At 52.0% G+C, this 12,921-nt stretch overlaps 1 protein-coding gene across 8 annotated transcripts in view; it reads left to right on the forward strand.

Annotated features, from left to right (window-relative positions):
• Nucleotides 1-12,921, forward strand: part of LOC129833736 (trinucleotide repeat-containing gene 18 protein-like) — a 74,210-nt gene that overhangs the window by 38,474 nt on the left and 22,815 nt on the right. For all 8 annotated transcript variants that reach the window (XM_055898520.1, XM_055898518.1, XM_055898523.1 and 5 more), the window contains 2 exons: nucleotides 6,244-6,378; nucleotides 8,140-8,265. In XM_055898520.1, the coding sequence (XP_055754495.1) occupies nucleotides 6,244-6,378; nucleotides 8,140-8,265 (261 nt within the window). The remainder of the gene's footprint in view (nucleotides 1-6,243; nucleotides 6,379-8,139; nucleotides 8,266-12,921) is intronic.

Below are 12,921 nucleotides of genomic sequence, written 5' to 3' on the forward strand. Positions count from 1 at the left end.
TAATCTAAGACACACTGTGTGAGCGCTGACCAGTGGAGATGGTGCCATGGTAACAGAGTGACTCAGCCTGTAAGCGTTTCCGCTCTTCTTCTGTGGTGCTACCCTACAGAGTGGAGATGGTGCCATGGTAACAGAGTGACTCAGCCTGTAAGCGTTCCCTGCTCCCTCTCTTCTTCTGTGGTGCTACCCTACAGAGTGGAGATGGTGCCATGGTAACAGAGTGACTCAGCCTGTAAGCGTTTCCTGCTCCCTCTCTTCTTCTGTGGTGCTACCCTACAGAGTGGAGATGGTGCCATGGTAACAGAGTGACTCAGCCTGTAAGCGTTCCCTGCTCCCTGCTCTTCTTCTGTGGTGCTACCCTACAGAGTGGAGATGGTGCCATGGTAACAGAGTGACTCAGCCTGTAAGCGTTTCCTGCTCCCTCTCTTCTTCTGTGGTGCTACCCTACAGAGTGGAGATGGTGCCATGGTAACAGAGTGACTCAGCCTGTAAGCGTTTCCTGCTCTTCTTCTGTGGTGCTACCCTACAGAGTGGAGATGGTGCCATGGTAACAGAGTGACTCAGCCTGTAAGCGTTCCCTGCTCCCTGCTCTTCTTCTGTGGTGCTACCCTACAGAGTGGAGATGGTGCCATGGTAACAGAGTGACTCAGCCTGTAAGCGTTCCCTGCTCCCTCTCTTCTTCTGTGGTGCTACCCTACAGAGTGGAGATGGTGCCATGGTAACGGAGTGACTCAGCCTGTAAGCGTTCCCTGCTCTTCTTCTGTGGTGCTACCCTACAGAGTGGAGATGGTACCATGGTAACAGAGTGACTCAGCCTGTAAGCGTTTCCTGCTCCCGCTCTTCTTCTGTGGTGCTACCCTACAGAGTGGAGATGGTGCCATGGTAACAGAGTGACTCAGCCTGTAAGCGTTCCCTGCTCTTCTTCTGTGGTGCTACCCTACAGAGTGGAGATGGTGCCATGGTAACAGAGTGACTCAGCCTGTAAGCGTTCCCTGCTCCCTCTCTTCTTCTGTGGTGCTACCCTACAGAGTGGAGATGGTGCCATGGTAACAGAGTGACTCAGCCTGTAAGCGTTCCCTGCTCCCTCTCTTCTTCTGTGGTGCTACCCTACAGAGTGGAGATGGTGCCATGGTAACAGAGTGACTCAGCCTGTAAGCGTTCCCTGCTCCCTCTCTTCTTCTGTGGTGCTACCCTACAGAGTGGAGATGGTGCCATGGTAACAGAGTGACTCAGCCTGTAAGCGTTTCCTGCTCCCTCTCTTCTTCTGTGGTGCTACCCTACAGAGTGGAGATGGTGCCATGGTAACAGAGTGACTCAGCCTGTAAGCGTTCCCTGCTCCCTCTCTTCTTCTGTGGTGCTACCCTACAGAGTGGAGATGGTGCCATGGTAACAGAGTGACTCAGCCTGTAAGCGTTCCCTGCTCCCTCTCTTCTTCTGTGGTGCTACCCTACAGAGTGGAGATGGTGCCATGGTAACAGAGTGACTCAGCCTGTAAGCGTTTCCTGCTCCCTCTCTTCTTCTGTGGTGCTACCCTACAGAGTGGAGATGGTGCCATGGTAACAGAGTGACTCAGCCTGTAAGCGTTCCCTGCTCCCTGCTCTTCTTCTGTGGTGCTACCCTACAGAGTGGAGATGGTGCCATGGTAACAGAGTGACTCAGCCTGTAAGCGTTTCCTGCTCCCTCTCTTCTTCTGTGGTGCTACCCTACAGAGTGGAGATGGTGCCATGGTAACAGAGTGACTCAGCCTGTAAGCGTTTCCTGCTCTTCTTCTGTGGTGCTACCCTACAGAGTGGAGATGGTGCCATGGTAACAGAGTGACTCAGCCTGTAAGCGTTCCCTGCTCCCTGCTCTTCTTCTGTGGTGCTACCCTACAGAGTGGAGATGGTGCCATGGTAACAGAGTTACTCAGCCTGTAAGCGTTCCCTGCTCTTCTTCTGTGGTGCTACCCTACAGAGTGGAGATGGTGCCATGGTAACAGAGTGACTCAGCCTGTAAGCGTTTCCTGCTCCCTCTCTTCTTCTGTGGTGCTACCCTACAGAGTGGAGATGGTGCCATGGTAACAGAGTGACTCAGCCTGTAAGCGTTTCCTGCTCCCTCTCTTCTTCTGTGGTGCTACCCTACAGAGTGGAGATGGTGCCATGGTAACAGAGTGACTCAGCCTGTAAGCGTTTCCTGCTCCCTCTCTTCTTCTGTGGTGCTACCCTACAGAGTGGAGATGGTGCCATGGTAACAGAGTGACTCAGCCTGTAAGCGTTTCCTGCTCCCGCTCTTCTTCTGTGGTGCTACCCTACAGATTGGAGATGGTGCCATGGTAACAGAGTGACTCAGCCTGTAAGCGTTTCCTGCTCCCTCTCTTCTTCTGTGGTGCTACCCTACAGAGTGGAGATGGTGCCATGGTAACAGAGTGACTCAGCCTGTAAGCGTTCCCTGCTCCCTCTCTTCTTCTGTGGTGCTACCCTACAGAGTGGAGATGGTGCCATGGTAACAGAGTGACTCAGCCTGTAAGCGTTTCCTGCTCCCGCTCTTCTTCTGTGGTGCTACCCTACAGAGTGGAGATGGTGCCATGGTAACAGAGTGACTCAGCCTGTAAGCGTTCCCTGCTCCCTCTCTTCTTCTGTGGTGCTACCCTACAGAGTGGAGATGGTGCCATGGTAACAGAGTGACTCAGCCTGGAAGCGTTTCCTGCTCCCTCTCTTCTTCTGTGGTGCTACCCTACAGAGTGGAGATGGTGCCATGGTAACAGAGTGACTCAGCCTGTAAGCGTTTCCTGCTCCCTCTCTTCTTCTGTGGTGCTACCCTACAGAGTGGAGATGGTGCCATGGTAACAGAGTGACTCAGCCTGTAAGCGTTTCCTGCTCCCTCTCTTCTTCTGTGGTGCTACCCTACAGAGTGGAGATGGTGCCATGGTAACAGAGTGACTCAGCCTGTAAGCGTTCCCTGCTCTTCTTCTGTGGTGCTACCCTACAGAGTGGAGATGGTACCATGGTAACAGAGTGACTCAGCCTGTAAGCGTTCCCTGCTCTTCTTCTGTGGTGCTACCCTACAGAGTGGAGATGGTGCCATGGTAACAGAGTGACTCAGCCTGTAAGCGTTCCCTGCTCCCTCTCTTCTTCTGTGGTGCTACCCTACAGAGTGGAGATGGTGCCATGGTAACAGAGTGACTCAGCCTGTAAGCGTTCCCTGCTCCCTCTCTTCTTCTGTGGTGCTACCCTACAGAGTGGAGATGGTGCCATGGTAACAGAGTGACTCAGCCTGTAAGCGTTCCCTGCTCCCTCTCTTCTTCTGTGGTGCTACCCTACAGAGTGGAGATGGTGCCATGGTAACAGAGTGACTCAGCCTGTAAGCGTTCCCTGCTCCCTCTCTTCTTCTGTGGTGCTACCCTACAGAGTGGAGATGGTGCCATGGTAACAGAGTGACTCAGCCTGTAAGCGTTCCCTGCTCCCTCTCTTCTTCTGTGGTGCTACCCTACAGAGTGGAGATGGTGCCATGGTAACAGAGTGACTCAGCCTGTAAGCGTTCCCTGCTCTTCTTCTGTGGTGCTACCCTACAGAGTCCTGCTCCCTCTCTTCTTCTGTGGTGCTACCCTACAGAGTGCTGTTGAGGCGACTGTAGACCTAGATTGCGAAACAGAGTGTTTTAATCAATCATTTGGTGACATGAATATATTTACTATAGTTTTTTTCTGAACTTTATTTTTATTTTTTTCCAGTATTTTGTATTTTTCTGAAATTCACTAAGTAGGATGGTCCTCCTCTGAGGAGCCTCTACTGGTTTACACACCTGCTCAGGGTGTGTGTGTGTGTGTGTGTGTGATTTGAGCAGGTCTGAATGTGCCTTTAGAGGCGTTAATAGACCTAGGTGGATGTTCTGGGAGTGTTGTTCTATTTAGAGACCTGGCCGTGTGTCATTTACATTGCTGGGTGTTGCGCAGATTTACAAAGCACACAGGGGTGTGTGTGTGTGTGTGTGACAGGTTTAATACACTGGTTTAGCTGCAGGGAGACATGTCTCTACATCCCACAGGAGATCACAGATCACACACACACACACACACACACACACACACACACACACACACACACACACACACACACACACACACACTAACACCGAGGCTGGCTGTGTCGTCTTCAGGGGTTCAAAAGGTCAAATAGTTGGTGACATGTGAGGTGTGAAATGGAACTGTGTTTTGTGCAAATGCCCCTGAGACGCCCGGAGAGTGGGCTCGGGGCCTTTTACCCCCGGAGAGTGGGCTCGGGGCCTTTTACCCTCGGAGAGTGGGCTCGGGGCCTTTTACCCTCGGAGAGTGGGCTCGGGGCCTTTTACCCTCGGAGAGTGGGCTCGGGGCCTTTTACCCTCGGAGAGTGGGCTCGGGGCCTTTTACCCTCGGAGAGTGGGCTCGGGGCCTTTTACCCTCGGAGAGTGGGCTCGGGGCCTTTTACCCTCGGAGAGTGGGCTCGGGGCCTTTTACCCTCGGAGAGTGGGCTCGGGGCCTTTTACCCTCGGAGAGTGGGCTCGGGGCCTTTTACCCTCGGAGAGTGGGCTCGGGGCCTTTTACCCTCGGAGAGTGGGCTCATGGCCGCGGGCCTTTTACCCTCAGTGGGCTCAGGGCCTTTTACCCTCAGTGGGCTCAGGGCCATTTACCCTTGGAGAGTGGGCTCAGGGCCGCGGGCCTTTTACCCTCAGTGGGCTCAGGGCCTTTTACCCTCAGTGGGCTCAGAGCCTTTTACCCTCGGAGAGTGGGCTCACGGCCTTTAACCCCCGGAGAGTGGGCTCACGGCCTTTAACCCCCGGAGAGTGGGCTCACGGCCTTTAACCCTCGGAGAGTGGGCTCGGGGCCTTTAACCCTCGGAGAGTGGGCTCGGGGCCTTTAACCCCCGGAGAGTGGGCTCGGGGCCTTTTACCCCCGGAGAGTGGGCTCGGGGCCTTTTACCCCCGGAGAGTGGGCTCGGGGCCTTTTACCCCCGGAGAGTGGGCTCGGGGCCTTTTACCCCCGGAGAGTGGGCTCGGGGCCTTTTACCCCCGGAGAGTGGGCTCGGGGCCTTTTACCCCCGGAGAGTGGGCTCGGGGCCTTTTACCCCCGGAGAGTGGGCTCGGGGCCTTTTACCCCCGGAGAGTGGGCTCGGGGCCTTTTACCCCCGGAGAGTGGGCTCGGGGCCTTTTACCCCCGGAGAGTGGGCTCGGGGCCTTTTACCCCCGGAGAGTGGGCTCGGGGCCTTTTACCCCCGGAGAGTGGGCTCGGGGCCTTTTACCCCCGGAGAGTGGGCTCGGGGCCTTTTACCCCCGGAGAGTGGGCTCGGGGCCTTTTACCCCCGGAGAGTGGGCTCGGGGCCTTTTACCCCCGGAGAGTGGGCTCGGGGCCTTTTACCCCCGGAGAGTGGGCTCGGGGCCTTTTACCCCCGGAGAGTGGGCTCGGGGCCTTTTACCCCCGGAGAGTGGGCTCGGGGCCTTTTACCCCCGGAGAGTGGGCTCGGGGCCTTTTACCCCCGGAGAGTGGGCTCGGGGCCTTTTACCCCCGGAGAGTGGGCTCGGGGCCTTTTACCCCCGGAGAGTGGGCTCGGGGCCTTTTACCCCCGGAGAGTGGGCTCGGGGCCTTTTACCCCCGGAGAGTGGGCTCGGGGCCTTTTACCCCCGGAGAGTGGGCTCGGGGCCTTTTACCCCCGGAGAGTGGGCTCGGGGCCTTTTACCCCCGGAGAGTGGGCTCGGGGCCTTTTACCCCCGGAGAGTGGGCTCGGGGCCTTTTACCCCCGGAGAGTGGGCTCGGGGCCTTTTACCCCCGGAGAGTGGGCTCGGGGCCTTTTACCCCCGGAGAGTGGGCTCGGGGCCTTTTACCCCCGGAGAGTGGGCTCGGGGCCTTTTACCCCCGGAGAGTGGGCTCGGGGCCTTTTACCCCCGGAGAGTGGGCTCGGGGCCTTTTACCCCCGGAGAGTGGGCTCGGGGCCTTTTACCCCCGGAGAGTGGGCTCGGGGCCTTTTACCCCCGGAGAGTGGGCTCGGGGCCTTTTACCCTCGGAGAGTGGGCTCCGGGCCTTTTACCCTCGGAGAGTGGGCTCGGGGCCTTTTACCCTCGGAGAGTGGGCTCAGGGCCCATCTTATTCTGTTCCCTGTCCTATTAGTGTTGTTCATCCGGGCCTATGGGACATATTCTGATAGGTATGATGATGTCAGTCTGTATTGACTACTATATGTGTCTGTGTGTCTCGTCTCAATAAAGCTTCAAAGTCTTCGTATCTCATCCCTCCAGGTGATGCCTTCCCAGCAGCCTCCAGTCCCTTCCTGCCGGGCTATTCCGGCCACTCCCCCCTGACCTCTGACCCAGCCTACAGATCACCCAATCAGATGGCTCAGCTCTGGGCCTCACACGCTGCCGCCCACGAAGGTAACGTACTGTTTCAGACTGTTCTATCTGTGTTCCTATCTGCTCGCTTCACTACTGTCCTCTCTCTCCCCCTGTCCTCTCTCTCCCCCTGTCCTCTCTCTCTCCTCGTCCCTCAGCTCTCTCTCCCCCTGTCCTCTCTCTCTCCTCGTCCCTCAGCTCTCTCTCTCTCCTGCCCCACTTCTATCCCTCCCCCTGTCCTCTCTCTCCCCCTGTCCTCTCTCTCTCCTCGTCCCTCAGCTCTCTCTTTCCTGCCCCACTTCTATCCCTCCCCCTGTCCTCTCTCTCCCCCTGTCCTCTCTCTCTCCTCGTCCCTCAGCTCTCTCTCTCTCCTGCCCCACTTCTATCTCTCCCCCTGTCCTCTCTCTCTCCTGCCCCACTTCTATCCCTCCTCCGGTCCTGGAGGGAAGACAGACACACCATTCTTTCTTTCTTCCTCCCCTCTCCCTTCTTCCTCCCCTCTCCCCTCTTCCTTCCCTCTCTCTCTCTCTCCTCCATCTCTCTGGGGAAGAGGTTGGTTTCATTCCAGATGTCGTTGCAGGAATGGGACGTCTGTGTTTGAAGTGACACGGGAACTGCTGTTGGGAATGCTGTGGCTTGGTGTCACTAGCGTAGCGTTAGCATGACACTTGAGACGTTCTATATTAGGATCCAGTCTGAGGCAGAGGAGGTCAACCGTGTGTCTACAGGTCAGAGGTCAGGACCCAGTCTGAGGCAGAGGAGGTCAACCGTGTGTCTACAGGTCAGGGGTCAGTAGTATCCATTCCTGGGGTGTGTCTACAGGTCAGAGGTCAGTAGTATCCATTCCTGGGGTGTGTCTACAGATCAGAGGTCAGTAGTAGGGCTATCCATTCCTGGGGTGTGTCTACAGGTCAGAGGTCAGTAGTATCCATTCCTGGGGTGTGTCTACAGGTCAGGGGTCAGTAGTAGGGCTATCCATTCCTGGGGTGTGTCTACAGGTCAGGGGTCAGTAGTATCCATTCCTGGGGTGTGTCTACAGGTCAGAAGTCAGTAGTATCCATTCCTGGGGTGTGTCTACAGGTCAGAGGTCAGTAGTATCCATTCCTGGGGTGTGTCTACAGGTCAGAGGTCAGTAGTATCCATTCCTGGGGTGTGTCTACAGGTCAGAGGTCAGTAGGATCCATTCCTGGGGTGTGTCTACAGGTCAGAAGTCAGTAGTATCCATTCCTGGGGTGTGTCTACAGGTCAGAGGTCAGTAGTATCCATTCCTGGGGTGTGTCTACAGGTCAGAGGTCAGTAGTATCCATTCCTGGGGTGTGTCTACAGGTCAGAGGTCAGTAGGATCCATTCCTGGGGTGTGTCTACAGGTCAGAGGTCAGTAGTATCCATTCCTGGGGTGTGTCTACAGGTCAGAGGTCAGTTGTATCCATTCCTGGGGTGTGTCTACAGGTCAGAGGTCAGTAGTATCCATTCCTGGGGTGTGTCTACAGGTCAGAGGTCAGTAGTATTCATTCCTGGGGTGTGTCTACAGGTCAGGGGTCAGTAGTATCCATTCCTGGGGTGTGTCTACAGGTCAGGGGTCAGTAGTATCCATTCCTGGGGTGTGTCTACAGGTCAGAGGTCAGTAGTATCCATTCCTGGGGTGTGTCTACAGGTCAGGGGTCAGTAGTATCCATTCCTGGGGAGTGTCTACAGGTCAGGGGTCACTAGTATCCATTCCTGGGGTTCCCACCTCCTAAGGAGTACAGGTATTTCGCTCTGTCCCAGCAGCTACCCAGCTGATGTGTGTTGTTGCTCCTCCAGGCTACGCCCCTCTCCCAGGCGGTCTGTACCCCAGCCCCTACCACCTCCCCCTGGGTAACCTGGAGCCTCCTCCCCCCTCGCTGGGCTTGGCTCAGCACCACCACCTCTACAACGCACCACACCAAGGTCAGTACACACTACCACTTCTATACCGCACTACGAGACCCAAAATATTCACTCTCTTCAAACCATACCGCCTTCAGGCTGAAATACCGTCTCATTTCAGTCTCTTCAAACCATACCGCCTTCAGGCTGAAATACCCGTCTCATTTCAGTCTCTTCAAACCATACTGCCTTCAGGCTGAAATACCGTCTCATTTCAGTCTCTTCAAACCATACTGCCTTCAGGCTGAAATACCGTCTCATTTCAGTCTCTTCAAACCATACCGCCTTCAGGCTGAAATACCCGTCTCATTTCAGTCTCTTCAAACCATACCGCCTTCAGGCTGAAATACCGTCTCATTTCAGTCTCTTCAAACCATACTGCCTTCAGGCTGTAATACCCGTCTCATTTCAGTCTCTTCAAACCATACTGCCTTCAGGCTGAAATACCCGTCTCATTTCAGTCTCTTCAAACCATACTGCCTTCAGGCTGAAATACCGTCTCATTTCAGTCTCTTCAAACCATACTGCCTTCAGGCTGAAATACCGTCTCATTTCAGTCTCTTCAAACCATACCGCCTTCAGGCTGAAATACCCGTCTCATTTCAGTCTCTTCAAACCATACTGCCTTCAGGCTGAAATACCGTCTCATTTCAGTCTCTTCAAACCATACTGCCTTCAATACCCGTCTCATTTCAGTCTCTTCAAACCATACTGCCTTCAGGCTGAAATACCCGTCTCATTTCAGTCTCTTCAAACCATACCGCCTTCAGGCTGAAATACCGTCTCATTTCAGTCTCTTCAAACCATACTGCCTTCAGGCTGAAATACCGTCTCATTTCAGTCTCTTCAAACCATACTGCCTTCAGGCTGAAATACCGTCTCATTTCAGTCTCTTCAAACCATACTGCCTTCAGGCTGAAATACCGTCTCATTTCAGTCTCTTCAAACCATACTGCCTTCAGGCTGAAATACCCGTCTCATTTCAGTCTCTAAAAACCATACTGCCTTCAGGCTGAAATACCCGTCTCATTTCAGTCTCTTCAAACCATACTGCCTTCAGGCTGAAATACCCGTCTCATTTCAGTCTCTTCAAACCATACTGCCTTCAGGCTGAAATACCCGTCTCATTTCAGTCTCTTCAAACCATACTGCCTTCAGGCTGAAATACCCGTCTCATTTCAGTCTCTTCAAACCATACTGCCTTCAGGCTGAAATACCCGTCTCATTTCAGTCTCTTCAAACCATACTGCCTTCAGGCTGAAATACCGTCTCATTTCAGTCTCTTCAAACCATACTGCCTTCAGGCTGAAATACCCGTCTCATTTCAGTCTCTTCAAACCATACTGCCTTCAGGCTGAAATACCGTCTCATTTCAGTCTCTTCAAACCACACTGCCTTCAGGCTGAAATACCGTCTCATTTCAGTCTCTTCAAACCATACTGCCTTCAGGCTGAAATACCCGTCTCATTTCAGTCTCTTCAAACCATACTGCCTTCAGGCTGAAATACCGTCTCATTTCAGTCTCTTCAAACCATACTGCCTTCAGGCTGAAATACCGTCTCATTTCAGTCTCTTCAAACCATACCGCCTTCAGGCTGAAATACCGTCTCATTTCAGTCTCTTCAAACCATACCGCCTTCAGGCTGAAATACCCGTCTCATTTCAGTCTCTTCAAACCATACTGCCTTCAGGCTGAAATACCCGTCTCATTTCAGTCTCTTCAAACCATACTGCCTTCAGGCTGAAATACCCGTCTCATTTCAGTCTCTTCAAACCATACTGCCTTCAGGCTGAAATACCGTCTCATTTCAGTCTCTTCAAACCATACTGCCTTCAGGCTGAAATACCCGTCTCATTTCAGTCTCTTCAAACCATACTGCCTTCAGGCTGAAATACCCAACTCATTTCAGTCTCTTCAAACCATACTGCCTTCAGGCTGAAATACCCGTCTCATTTCAGTCTCTTCAAACCATACTGCCTTCAGGCTGAAATACCGTCTCATTTCAGTCTCTTCAAACCATACTGCCTTCAGGCTGAAATACCCGTCTCATTTCAGTCTCTTCAAACCATACTGCCTTCAGGCTGAAATACCGTCTCATTTCAGTCTCTTCAAACCATACTGCCTTCAGACTGAAATACCCGTCTCATTTCAGTCTCTTCAAACCATACTGCCTTCAGGCTGAAATACCGTCTCATTTCAGTCTCTTCAAACCATACTGCCTTCAGGCTGAAATACCGTCTCATTTCAGTCTCTTCAAACCATACTGCCTTCAGGCTGAAATACCCGTCTCATTTCAGTCTCTTCAAACCATACTGCCTTCAGGCTGAAATACCGTCTCATTTCAGTCCCTTCAAACCATACTGCCTTCAGGCTGAAATACCCGTCTCATTTCAGTCTCTTCAAACCATACTGCCTTCAGGCTGAAATACCGTCTCATTTCAGTCTCTTCAAACCATACTGCCTTCAGGCTGAAATACCCGTCTCATTTCAGTCTCTTCAAACCATACTGCCTTCAGGCTGAAATACCCGTCTCATTTCAGTCTCTTCAAACCATACTGCCTTCAGGCTGAAATACCGTCTCATTTCAGTCTCTTCAAACCATACTGCCTTCAGGCTGAAATACCCGTCTCATTTCAGTCTCTTCAAACCATACTGCCTTCAGGCTGAAATACCGTCTCATTTCAGTCTCTTCAAACCATACCGCCTTCAGGCTGAAATACCCGTCTCATTTCAGTCTCTTCAAACCATACCGCCTTCAGGCTGAAATACCGTCTCATTTCAGTCTCTTCAAACCATACCGCCTTCAGGCTGAAATACCGTCTCATTTCAGTCTCTTCAAACCATACTGCCTTCAGGCTGTAATACCCGTCTCATTTCAGTCCCTTCAAACCATACTGCCTTCAGGCTGAAATACCCGTCTCATTTCAGTCTCTTCAAACCATACTGCCTTCAGGCTGAAATACCGTCTCATTTCAGTCTCTTCAAACCATACTGCCTTCAGGCTGAAATACCCATCTCATTTCAGTCTCTTCAAACCATGCTGCCTTCAGGCTGAAATACCCGTCTCATTTCAGTCTCTTCAAACCATACTGCCTTCAGGCTGAAATACCGTCTCATTTCAGTCTCTTCAAACCATACCGCCTTCAGGCTGAAATACCCGTCTCATTTCAGTCTCTTCAAACCATACTGCCTTCAGGCTGAAATACCCGTCTCATTTCAGTCTCTTCAAACCATACTGCCTTCAGGCTGAAATACCCGTCTCATTTCAGTCTCTTCAAACCATACTGCCTTCAGGCTGAAATACCGTCTCATTTCAGTCTCTTCAAACCATACTGCCTTCAGGCTGAAATACCCGTCTCATTTCAGTCTCTTCAAACCATACTGCCTTCAGGCTGAAATACCCAACTCATTTCAGTCTCTTCAAACCATACTGCCTTCAGGCTGAAATACCCGTCTCATTTCAGTCTCTTCAAACCATACTGCCTTCAGGCTGAAATACCGTCTCATTTCAGTCTCTTCAAACCATACTGCCTTCAGGCTGAAATACCCGTCTCATTTCAGTCTCTTCAAACCATACTGCCTTCAGGCTGAAATACCGTCTCATTTCAGTCTCTTCAAACCATACTGCCTTCAGACTGAAATACCCGTCTCATTTCAGTCTCTTCAAACCATACTGCCTTCAGGCTGAAATACCGTCTCATTTCAGTCTCTTCAAACCATACTGCCTTCAGGCTGAAATACCGTCTCATTTCAGTCTCTTCAAACCATACTGCCTTCAGGCTGAAATACCGTCTCATTTCAGTCTCTTCAAACCATACTGCCTTCAGGCTGAAATACCCGTCTCATTTCAGTCTCTTCAAACCATACTGCCTTCAGGCTGAAATACCGTCTCATTTCAGTCCCTTCAAACCATACTGCCTTCAGGCTGAAATACCCGTCTCATTTCAGTCTCTTCAAACCATACTGCCTTCAGGCTGAAATACCGTCTCATTTCAGTCTCTTCAAACCATACTGCCTTCAGGCTGAAATACCCGTCTCATTTCAGTCTCTTCAAACCATACTGCCTTCAGGCTGAAATACCCGTCTCATTTCAGTCTCTTCAAACCATACTGCCTTCAGGCTGAAATACCGTCTCATTTCAGTCTCTTCAAACCATACTGCCTTCAGGCTGAAATACCCGTCTCATTTCAGTCTCTTCAAACCATACTGCCTTCAGGCTGAAATACCGTCTCATTTCAGTCTCTTCAAACCATACCGCCTTCAGGCTGAAATACCCGTCTCATTTCAGTCTCTTCAAACCATACCGCCTTCAGGCTGAAATACCGTCTCATTTCAGTCTCTTCAAACCATACCGCCTTCAGGCTGAAATACCGTCTCATTTCAGTCTCTTCAAACCATACTGCCTTCAGGCTGTAATACCCGTCTCATTTCAGTCCCTTCAAACCATACTGCCTTCAGGCTGAAATACCCGTCTCATTTCAGTCTCTTCAAACCATACTGCCTTCAGGCTGAAATACCGTCTCATTTCAGTCTCTTCAAACCATACTGCCTTCAGGCTGAAATACCCATCTCATTTCAGTCTCTTCAAACCATGCTGCCTTCAGGCTGAAATACCCGTCTCATTTCAGTCTCTTCAAACCATACTGCCTTCAGGCTGAAATACCGTCTCATTTCAG

The sequence above is a fragment of the Salvelinus fontinalis genome, chromosome 34, assembly GCF_029448725.1.
Source record: "Salvelinus fontinalis isolate EN_2023a chromosome 34, ASM2944872v1, whole genome shotgun sequence".
In the NCBI taxonomy this organism is placed as follows: Eukaryota; Metazoa; Chordata; class Actinopteri; order Salmoniformes; family Salmonidae; genus Salvelinus; species Salvelinus fontinalis.